General features: G+C 40.4%; 1 protein-coding gene across 1 annotated transcript in view; it reads right to left on the bottom strand.

The window, feature by feature from the left end:
* The window catches only part of adcy8 (adenylate cyclase 8 (brain)), a 60,460-nt gene extending 48,928 nt beyond the window's left edge, over positions 1-11,532 (bottom strand). The window contains exon 1 of the mRNA XM_061255966.1: positions 10,284-11,532. Within this exon, the coding sequence (XP_061111950.1) occupies positions 10,284-11,153 (870 nt within the window). The 5' untranslated portion in view covers positions 11,154-11,532. The remainder of the gene's footprint in view (positions 1-10,283) is intronic.
* Positions 11,533-12,186: the final 654 nt, after the last annotated feature.

The raw sequence follows: 12,186 nt of genomic DNA, 5'->3' as shown, positions 1-12,186 counted from the left end.
AAAAGTTCTGAAATACGACAGTAGGCCCATGTGTGCTCATTTTCTACACGTGTGTGGTGTATTCAGTAATTGTTATAAAGCCCTCTGCAGATTGTTTCCCTTCCTAACTACACTTTGGTAATGTTTAGCCCAAAGTGTGACTTCTGGCCACATGCCGCCCTGCAAAAATATGTTAAGAATCTGCTCCCATTTGCCCCACGGAGAGTGCCTTCAGCTGCCAGCATGTGGATGTCCAAGATGCCAATGATTTTCAGACTGCTGAACAACACACGGCTTACTGATGGAAGTATGCATGCTGTGTGGTGTTTTTTTTATGCCTAGTCAACTGTTTACAGTATATGATTTCAATATGACAATTATAATCAGATGCAAAACTGAGCTAATATTGAATATAACATACGACCACACACTATAAGGTTTAGAGAGGCAGTGCCTGGGCTGGGCTATGGTAGCATTGGTAGGTAGCATTTTGGCTCAATCAAAACATTTAAACCAGATGAACAGACAGGATGCCATTGACATCAAACAAAATGATGTTTGATGAAAAATATACAACTTGTGAATATGCTAATGTTTGTACACCCCAATTTGGAAGAAACAAGGAATTATTATTATTTGCATTTATTTCTATTTTTTATAAAGATTCAGCTCGTACACCTTGTTTTTGAGACTGAAATGTTAATATTATTCAGGAACATTTTTTTAAAAATTAAAGTTATAATTGTAATCATTTGTGGTATGATTACAATTCTGATAGAAAGCTTTTAATAATATTTTAATATTTTTAGTAAATGGATTTTGGCAGCATCCTCAGATTACACTAAAATCTGGGGAGTAATATTTTGGCAGCTATGTGAGAGTGAGAGCCAACTGTGGCTAGTAGTCCTACAGGGGAAGTGCTGGTAGCAAAGCTTCGTGTTCTGATACCATCCCCCTCCCATCGTTCTGTAGCAATGCATGCTGGTCCGTCGGGTGGCCATTGACCCTCCCCTCCTCCCCGGCGATGTATGCTACTGCGGAAGTCTTTTCACATTTCCAACCTTTAGAAAATGGAAATAACAGAGAACGTGAAATCCCATAGTTATCCTATTCAATGAACTGACAATAGATCATGGTGCAGCATAGCTACAGTATAGATAGACTGGTTACATATTAATGAGTGTTATGACGTGAACCGCAATGTTCATGTTTGGACAGGCTACGGTAGCCTACTATGTGTGATTGAAACGTAGAAGCTATTTTGCAGCTTTAAATAGGCTGACCATGTGTAAGAGCTGTGGCTATGGGAATATTTGTGGGCTCGGCAAAAAATTGCACTTATGATATGAAATAGTCAACGTCGACTTTGATTACAGAGAAGCAGAATTTTCTTCACTCCTGTTGCTCTCTCCTTTCATCCACTCATCAACTCCCTTCCTTTGCTCCACATAGTTCTGGGCAGGAGAGAGGTGGGAGTGCGGGAGTGGAGCGGAGTGGATGAGGAGTGAAAAATGTCAGCGCAAGCTTGATTGGTGTGAAAAGAAGCGGTTGGCGAAATCACATGCCTTAGAGAGAGTGTGTGCTTGTCTACACTTTCAGAAATGATGGCAGAGACTGTAGGATAAGTGCAGTTGTCTAGAAATTGGCGAGAAAATGCGGGGAAATCGCACCGACAATGTATTGAATTACTTTTATAGTTTTCTATAGGATATAATGGCAGTACTTTGCCTAATTACTTTGGACTCAAGACCAAAGGTTTCAGATCACAAGATCTCAGCTCATTAGAACCCTGCTTATTTACGCCCTCACACTGACAATTCTGACCATTCATACAGGTTATTTGTATGAGCAAAATCTATGTCAAGTGCGCATAACCACAGCAACAGTTAATTTCAGTAATCATGAAATTGGTCTCATCTCACCCATGCCTTTTGCTAAAGCCACAGTTTCTTTACCAGATACGGTACCGAGCACCATTCTTTTTTATGATCAACTTTTTTTATTTAGTACATCAAAACAACACAAACATAGTACGTCACTCCTCCCACCCCTGGCTACGTGTAATATTCAGTAAGTTGTTTCACATTTATTTGTCATTATTAAAAATATAACTAAAAAGTATGAGAAAATACACAATATTATAAATTCATAATATAATATAACAATCATAATCATAATAATAATATAGCCTTCTATAGATTTCTCAGTAGGTCAGTAATCTTATGTTTGTTTTTATCCATGTTTCTTTATCTAATTTTGGCTCCATTTACTCTAGCAGTTGACAAACCTGTTCACCATTTTAATATAGGCAGAGAATCCATCTTTGTATTATCATCTTTTTCGCTGCTGTTAGACCAGCTAAAAGTACTTCCCTTTTTGGTTCGTTAATTGTAAAGCCAGTGTCATCATTCAAGAAAAAAACAATTGGTTCAATAGGGATTTCTTTATCGAGAACTTCGGAAAATGTCTTTAAAACTTTCCCCCAAAATACATGGGTTTCAGAACATTCCCACCCCATGTGTACAAAAGTCAAGGGAACATCGTGTACAGTTTGGATTATTTGTTTATTTGGCTCAGTATGTTCTGTATGAGGTCCGGCATGTTCTGTGGTTTTAAAAAGGATCAGTTGATGATTAACGTTTTTAGATGACTGAAATACTTAAGAGCTGATTCCAATTCAAGTAAAGATATGGATTTGTCAGGATTCTGTGCACCACTTTGAATTAGTTTTGCCAATCTCGTATACATTTTTTATATAAAAAGGTGTATAAAAAGGTTATATATAAAAGGTGTGAAAGACATCTGTGAGATTCGATCTGTTGAAGAAGCAGATTGTCTTGGCCCCTGCTGGTGGAGAGAGCACACGCATGTGCACACACATCTGGGTTGTGTTACCAGCCCAGGGTTATCAGCCCAGGTGCTTAAAGTGTGCTCATTTCCACAGTGCTGGGCAGAGACTGGGAGATCACTCCAGAGCAACAGTTTTGGGTGGTGGGTTTGAGGTAATTTCATTTATCCTTCAGTTGACTGAGCGTTTGGGAGGAAAACAGCTGAAAAGTGGCTAGCTCCGAGCTCCAAGTGGCAAGCTGAAAAGATGCCACTTGGTCTTACTTTCTTTATTTTACTTTATTGTGTTAGTTTATTATTTGTGCCCGGAACCCTTGAGGGGGAAGGGCGAAGACAATTTATTATTTATTTTGTGTGGCCGTTGGCTCTCTCTCAGTATGCGACAAACAACGGCAAAAATCCTGGAAGTGCCACATCTCCCCCCCAGAGGAGTCACACGGCGTGTGACAACATCATTTATTTCTCTAGGGTCTGAGACTAAACCTTTGGGTGATGTTTTCTATGCAAGTGCGAGATTCGCTGTTTTAGTTGAAGACCACGTCTGCTGGATCTACTCTCATTAAAATAATATTTTTGTCTGACTATGCGTGACAAATTCAGTTCGCCTTTGTAATACATCTTTTAATTCAGTTTTAGCTTCTTACATATCTCACGCAATTGTAGAAGAGTAGTTATTTTATAAAAAAAATTCCCCAATATCTGACACTTCTTCTCCAAAGCAGAAAATGACATGACGTCTCTAATAAATCCCTTAGTGACTTGCCATACTATATTAGGATGATCAACTGAGTCATTAGTACAATCTAAAAATTCTATTAAACCTGTCCTTAAATCAGAATTTTGTAAAAGAAATGCATTAAACTGCCATCTGGGAGATTTAGTAATTTTGGGAAATAAAAGCAAATCGACCGGTAAAAGATTATGGTCTGAAAGAATAGCAGGTAGTATCTGTATTTCCTTAACAGCTCTTGTTAAACTATGAGAGCACAAAATATGGTCTATTCTAGAAAATGTCTTGTGACATGATGAAAAGCAAGTATAAGTCCTACTGCAATGGGTTTGTCACGCCATACATCAGAAAGATTTAAATCTTTTGCTAAATTATTGAGAGCAATAGAGGCTAGTTGCTGTGCAGTGGTCGTAGATCTATCTTTTTGTAAGTCAAACACTGCATTTATGTCTCCCCCTATAAGTAATATATAATCAGATAAAGGTAGCAGTTTCTAGCCATGGAAAATATATGGTGTCATAAACTGATATGAATGCAATTGTGCAATATTAAGAATACAGTGCTGCACATCTGGTGGTCCAACAGAATCTGTGCTAAGACCAACCTATATGATATGTAAAGACTTCCTTAGCTTCACTTAGCACAGTGCCATAGCATCAATCCAGCTTGGCTAATGATGTGGCGACCCAGATTGGTCACTCTGCTGGCCCATCATGATTAACACTCATTCCCTGCCCGCTCTGCACTAACCAAGAATATTGACTCCTGGAGTGTCTCTATCACCGAAAACAAAAGCATTAAACAATTAGCTGCACACCAGTTATTGAGCACTGTTAGCTGTCCATTTTCTTCCTACATCCGGTGGAAAGGGAGAGGCAAGTGAACAAGCGCCTCCGTACATACAGAAGAGAGACTACAAGAGCCTACCAGGAAGCAGCTTATGATTCAGTGCAATAAAGAAGAAAGGATGCACAAATGGTAATTATGGAGAAGGGGGGCAGGAGGTGGGGGGGAGGACTCACAAAAGGGGAAGATAAAAGACTCTGCCATCAGCTGACAACAGCGCAGAATCAAATCTGAGGGACTTTGCAACACTCTGTTTGTAGGTATCAAACACTCACAGGCACTGAAATTCTCATCTTCCCAAACAAACCCAGTTCACTGGGAACAGGGCAGTGGAATGCATTCATGAGCATGCCGGGCTGATGCCATGGAAACACAGTAACTGTGGTGACTATGTGACTTACTGTGCAAATGGGTTCTCACTGCAAAAATACTAATAGGTCAAATATCTTAGATGTGAAAGACAGGGAATGTACAAAATGTGTGCACAAATCTACAATACTCTTATGAAAACAGAAAACAATGCATCAGGGGCTAGTTGCACTATTCACATGCTAATGTATCTATTGCCTTTGTCAATTTCACAGAGAAAAATGGTCATTAGTGTTAAATCAACTCTTTGTACCCTTTACTCTGTGTATATCCAGTACCTATGTAAGCTCTGCTAGAGGTGAACTAACAATAAAAATATTATGGCATAAAATTAGTTAATTAGAGGACCTTACAGATGTGATGGAAGAGTACAGCTGTGTATGAGTCATTTTCAAACACATGTGGGGCACATTCAATTGCATCATTTTTTTATTCACTGTGCATTTATCTTACTAATGACAAATCTGTTCACAGTGCATGTTTATGGTGTTTGACACAGTACATAAACAGCCTTGGTGGTGGCTACCACTGACAGTAGACTCATTAAGCCATAGAAGTTCATCACATTGTAAATGAAGCCTAGGAAAGGAATGCTTTATAACCTAGACACCGCAACATATTCCACCACAGTAGCCAGGTCCAGAATATTACTCCAATATTTCCGACCTGAAGACACAGCTGTGCGTCTGACTTAGTCAATGTTATGGTCCTAACGTCTTTGTGACAGGCAGTTTCTTCTGGAGTCAAACCATATTGTGCTGTTTGAAATAAAGCTTAATTTCCACATTGTGAATAAAAAGTTATATGTTATTACATAGCCTTATTTACACTGATTCTCTCCCCCATACTTGTAAAATGGAAAATAATGTATCACCCTGATTCAGTATTGCCCTGTTCACAAACTGGCCACATAAACAACCACCCAGCACCATATTTGGGAGGTGATATAGGGGCCACACCTCCATCAGTGTAAAATGCAGAGAGGAGCAATCAGCACAGTTCAAGCTGACTGACCTGACCTGGTTTGGTAAATCTTATTCATACATTTATTAAAGGGATAGACCAGAAAACAATGAGAACCCATTGAATTGTGTCCCTTTTTGTCCCCTGCAGTTCAGCATGCAATGAGAGTGAATACATAGTGTCCAAAAGCAGAGATGACTATAATGCATGTTTCTGGGGCAAAGGAAAACATGGGACACAGGAAATGAGAAACTCTGAGAACTTACAAAACATTAGGACACAACTTATGATACATGACCTTGATAAAAGTGTCTGCTAAATAAAATGCTATGTAATGTGACATCACATTAATATTCCAATAAGAAAAAAAAGTCAGACTGTGGGTTAAAAAGAGAAGTGCACACGTTCAAATCAAATGGCCAATATGGAAAATGAGGTGTAATGTGTCGGGTGAAAATATTATTCCCATTGAGAATAACAAACAATAAATACTCATTGTGATCCTGTGTACTGTAGCCAAAGCCACGAAACATCCACTGTTCATCCGTGACTCTGACTTGAGCTTTGCCTAGTCACATTACATGTCATTTGGCTGACGCTTTTATCCAAAGTGACTTACATTTGTTGAGACAAAGCATCATCCCTCTCCCCTGGAGCTACGTAGGGTTAAGGGCCTTGCTCAAGGGCCTGACAGCTGTGCAGATCCTATTGTGGCTACACCAGGGATCGAACCACCGACCTTGCGGGTCCCAGTCATTTATTTTAACCACTACACTACAGACCACCCCTTGTAGCTCAGGTTTAGTCTCTGCTTATGATCCTGCTGCACAGGTTCTGGACAAAACTCAGACAGGCTCTGATGCCATTATCCCATTGGCCGTGTTTCTGTACAGGAGCGGGAGTGACCACAGAAATGCCCAGATGTGTCCACGGCAGGAAACAGGAGATGTACATCCATTAAAATACTCTAGCAGCCTATACCAATATCAGCATCCCAATGACTTATTTCCGGCAGTCCTGTATTAATTAATTAGCCATAATTATGTGGGCCCAAGCATTTACTGACGCATATGCAAAAATATTAAAATAGTCCTGATCTGATCTGCATCAGTAAACCATGCTGTGTGTTGCAAATATTCCGATTGGAATATGGGGAAATACTGGAGCCAAGATATTATGGTACATTTAAAACTTAAGCACATTATAAAATTATAATAAATGTGCCCAGTAGAGTGCAGACCTCCGCCAAGGTTAAATAACCTCCCCTGCATCTCTGGCATGAACACGTAGAGCTAATGTCGTGGAAATCCAGTCATTACTTTCTGAGATATGTTTGGCCTGATGGTGGCGCTAGAGGAAAGGTCATAGGGTCAGCAAGGCCACTAGGTTGCTTCCTCTTGGGAGCATGAATCTTCACAGCAAATTCCATGCCAATCCAACCAATACGTAAATTACAAATCTGAAGTTTGGTCTGTTGGTGGCGCTAGAGGGAAGGACATGAGGTGACCAAAACCAGTAGAATGTCCTCCTCTTGGGAACATGAATGTGTACAGCACATTTTCTGGAAATCATTTGTCAGATAAGTGTTTCACAGATGGATGGACAAACGGACAGATGGACGGAATTACGTAAAAAGAAAATACAACAACAAAAAAAACACTTCTTCTAATTCTAATGGCCTTTTCCATTAGAGATGATTGTAGAGGCTGGGAGGATGGCGTTCTACACCACTCTTGTAAGTGTGGAGAAAAGTGTTTTTCTTGGAAAAAGACTAACTGTTTAGTGGTTAATCATCTGTTGAAGCTTAGACAGAATTTGAAATGAACCCCGCTGTGCAAAGATTGCTGAGTAGCTCCAAGTATTGATGTGTATCCATGTAGCAAAGCATAAGGGAGGGAAAACAGTATTGACCTGGTGTGGTGTTTTCACAACTTGGAAAGTTTATCAACCTCCAGAATATTTGTGCATGAATATTTACACGCTGGATTAATTTAACAACTGATAACTGCGTTCAGTAATAAGATAAAAAGGTTGGTCAATGATCTTCTGGAAACACAGAGATATTTCCACTTAAAATAATGATATAAATGTTTATGGAATAGAATGGCTGAAAACAAAATTGAGATAGATCCTTGGGCATTGAACTGTTAGCTCACCAGGTATAAAACCGGAAGCACAAAATTTGCCATTATCAAGCTCTTTATAATTGCTGTAGTAAAATGCAAGGATTAAATGGAAACAGGGCCCTGATCCACAAAGCTGGATTACTGAGTTAGCTAAAAACCGCACAGAGTAAAACCCAGGAACATACACGTAGACTGACGTATAAAGTGCTATTCAGTTATCAGAAAGTTATCCGGCTAACTCAGACTAAGGAAACAAGAGAACAAAATCTTCAACTAAGTGGCAAAGATTGCAGATTAGTTTACTGAAAAGTATAAAAATTAGTAACACGAGTACCACATTTATACAATGAATGTTCTGAGATTGTTATTATTATTATTATTATTATTATTATTATTATTATTATAGTTACTACAATAGTAACTATAATAATTGTTTGGCAGTCAGCGGGTTGCCGGTTCGATCGCACCCTGGGTGTGTCAAAGTGTCCCTGAGCAAGACACCTAACCCCTAAATCCTCCTGACAAGCTGGTAGGTGCCTTGCATGGCAGCCAATCGCCGTTGGTGTGTGAGTGAGTGTATGACATAGTAAATCCATATAATCTGCACATAATAATTTCAGACCTGTGTCAATCAGACTTAAATAAGACTACTAGATAAAAACACTGAAATAAATAGGCCTAGATAGCCTATAGCTCTTACATAAACTATGCTAAACAGAACCAAACCTACTCTAGAGCTTTGTGGATATATATAGTAAATCAGAAATAACTTGCATTAATTGACAGGACAAGCATGCATTACAAAGACAGCTCCATGCAATCATCGAAATACATAACTCTCCTTGCACACGGCAGACAGACGAAAAGCCTGTGTTATGTCTCCCACTATTCCAGCCTTCAATAAAACTCAATCAAGTTTACCATTATTAGCCATACGGTCAAAAAGTCCGGCCTGCTAAACTTTCAGGCTTGTATAGCCTACTTTTAAATGCAGCAAAGCCATCTAACGTTCTCTTTACGTCACTGTGACACTTCGTGGGACTGTTGACTGCAATGTGACGTTTTCGCTGCGTCGGCTCTTTTCCCGACCCACGTTTTATCCTGGCAGTGCTGTCATGGACCTTTGTTGGGCTTCCTGGATTATCCACTCTGATAATGAAAACTACTGAGCCCTGCTGGTCTTGATTGATTGGATGGAAGCGACGCAGCCTTCTCGCCCAAGTTCATGATGTCAACAGGAGAGATTTGTGAAGCCCGGCCCCTCTTTCCTGCACACCGCCTGGTTAATGCCGGAATCAGACAGCTCTGTAACCTCCTATTTTTAACATGGAAAGTCAGCTTTCAACAAAGAGCGGACGATTTATTCAAACTGTGCTTTTGCACATATGTTCTACTGCATTAGTTTAACGCGTTTGCGTGGATTAGCCTACTGTTTTGGCTGCTTTGAAACCACGGTTTCAATAGATTCTAGATCTTCAGGTGATCTTGATCCCGGTTATTTCTGTAGCCTACACAGTACTGGTGCACTATTTAGTTTTCTAGCTGTAACCTATTGCACACACGAATGAAAACTGCATGGAAAATAATCGCTTGATATTTGGTATGACCTTGTAGAAAGGGATGGATAATGACACACAGCGACGAACAAAAAGTATGTCGTTTTTAGGGACATTTAGGCTATTTAACAATTCGTCATAGATTTAACCCTACTTTCCGTGTCCGTGCTTGCAAAAAACAGCAGAACAAGGAAGCAACGCCCGTTTAAAAAATCCTACCAGTAGGGGGAGCTACGTATTTATATGACTTCTTTTCTCAATATCCCATTTCAGAACCTCTTACATGGACAGCGGTCTAACCTACTCGAGAAAGCAAGCTTACGAGTACATGCAGATATTGTATACAGTTTCAATACGGCAATATGGATATGGAAGTTACAGAAGGGATCGCTACTTTGTGTAATTAATTTAATGTCAATATTTCGAATATTTCTATTAAAATACAGTGTAACATTGATTCGTGTTTGTGGAGTTATTTATAATGGCATGTTGAGGCGAGATGAAAAATGTGTGTTGTAAGAGTAAAATTAGGGAATATACCACTGCCCAATTGTTTGCATAACCAGTCGCAGAACCAATTAATGGAAAATAGCACACATGTCATTCACTCAAAAATGGAATAATCACAGGAATAGCACATCCAACTACATTCATAAAATGTACTCTATGAGATCATAAACTGATGAGCGTCCAGCAGCAATATCTCACATGTAGGTTACTGCATGCAATCCCCTCCTGATACATCTGATTAACACTTAATTATTTCATACGTCTTTGAGACTCCTCAGAGTGTTCACGTCATGTGATTGCTCCCTCTCTTGGACAGTGTGGCAGTTAGTCTGAAAGTGGAAGAGTGTTTACACCTACCTGATTTGTAGATATTTGTGCGTTTTGGGGGATAATCAGTTGTACAACAATGTGAAGAGCCGACGTGACCAATCCTGCCAGAATAGCCCATGTAAGCGGTAAAGGAAGCATACTGTAAGTGGCAAAGAGGGTGAAAAGTACGTATCCGATCCCGTCTCCAAGAAGCCCATAGCCCAGACCAGCTGCCAAAATCTGCGTGGCCATGGCCACCCAAGTCACCACGCCGCTGTATTGCAAATAGCTGTGAGAGGTCGTGTCTTTCCTAACCACCACTAAGGCACAGATCACTACCTCGATACCAGTGAAGAAACCCAATAGCATGCCTTTTATAGGGTCCATCGGAGCTGAAGCCAGAGTCAAGTGTAGAACCAAAAGGGTGAGCTTCGTCACCACGTCCAGTATGTTCATTACGACTACCGATTTGCGTCTCTGACCCAGAAAATAGCGTTGATAAAGACGTTCGAGGTCCCTTGATTTAAAGGAATTTCTCAAGGTGGGGAAAATGACACCCCTGTACGTGTAGCCCCAGTTCAGAAAAAAATCGGAATTGCTTGGGGCGCAGTCAATTTGGAGAAAACCCAAATCGCTGCTGGCCCTTTCGGGGAATACTTTGGTTCCCCCGTTGTTGTGTCTGTCACTCACTGAGGTCCTGCCAGCCGATTGTTTCCGTAAGCTTTGGCCGTAGGACTCTTCGGGAGTGGTGGATTTCGCGCTACTTTGCTCGTGAATGAAGCGCTGTTCGGTTATATGTCTCACGGCGTTTTGCCAGAGCAGTCTTTTGGGTCTCGTACTGCTGTTGCTGGTTGGAGTTTTGTTAATGGTGTACAGTTCCTCGCTGGCACTCGAGCACCGAACCTCGGACAATTCCATTGTGTTTTTTCCAATGGTCTTTGACGTTGTTCGGTTTATTTGTTCATACAACCACTTAAGAGTTTGAAGAGAGGCTCCTGCCTTCCATTCTGTAGCCTTCCAAGGACGCGTCTTCTATCCTTGGGGTGTGTCAGACGGACTTGAATAAGAGTGCAATTGTGGGTAATAAACTTGCACGCATCCTCGTAGGCCTATTACATATAGTAATTCGGCAAACGACGCAAATCATTTCATAAAATCACGTTTACCTTCGATAAAAATATTGCTTCAATGCCAAATACAAAGCTAAGTTGCCGAATATGAATGGTCCACTGACCATGTGCCGATTGTGTACTCCATTATAACAGATGACATGTCCCCCCGCAGATTTACATCTATATCTAAACGCATATATTACAAAAACACATTCAGGATTAACTTTCAGTTATCTATGAGACTTTTTAAAGGAACCCGCAAAAAGTGCAAACACGTTTGCATATTAGAGCAAAGTAAATATGAACAACTGCCTTAATTTCGATAACAATTGCATGCTCAATGTCTTATGTGTCGTAGATGCAGCAGGTCTTGGCACTGCTGTCTATTTCGCAACATGCGTTCACACATGGGGGAAAATACAGTTAGCGAGCATAGTTTTTACCATGGTAGCTGCATCCATGCGCTGGAATTATCAGTTTGATTGCCATATGATGCATCCCATAAGATTTGACAGGTTTTCACACTCCAAAATAGGAATTTTCAACTTGACAAGTGGGCGGCTGGCTCTGGTTTTCCTTGTCATTCCAAAAAAATAAAGAAAAAAGGCTATCTTACAGCGCCCCGTCAATTTCGCACATCCACCTTTCAATCAGCCGACTCCTCAATTTGGCTTGACATAGCAGAATATTACATCTAGTGAAATGTCGTTTCGCTGGACATGCAGACGCAACTGGCCGACCCAGGACAGTGATGAATAGATCGCACGCGCTTGTCCCTCCGTGATGAGTCAGCCTCCTTTCTGCTGAAGAGTTGTCCTAAAAAAAATAAAAATAAAAAC

This window comes from Conger conger, chromosome 9 (genome assembly GCF_963514075.1).
Source record: "Conger conger chromosome 9, fConCon1.1, whole genome shotgun sequence".
Taxonomy (NCBI): domain Eukaryota; kingdom Metazoa; phylum Chordata; class Actinopteri; order Anguilliformes; family Congridae; genus Conger; species Conger conger.
This window is presented reverse-complemented; position numbering and strand designations above follow the sequence as displayed.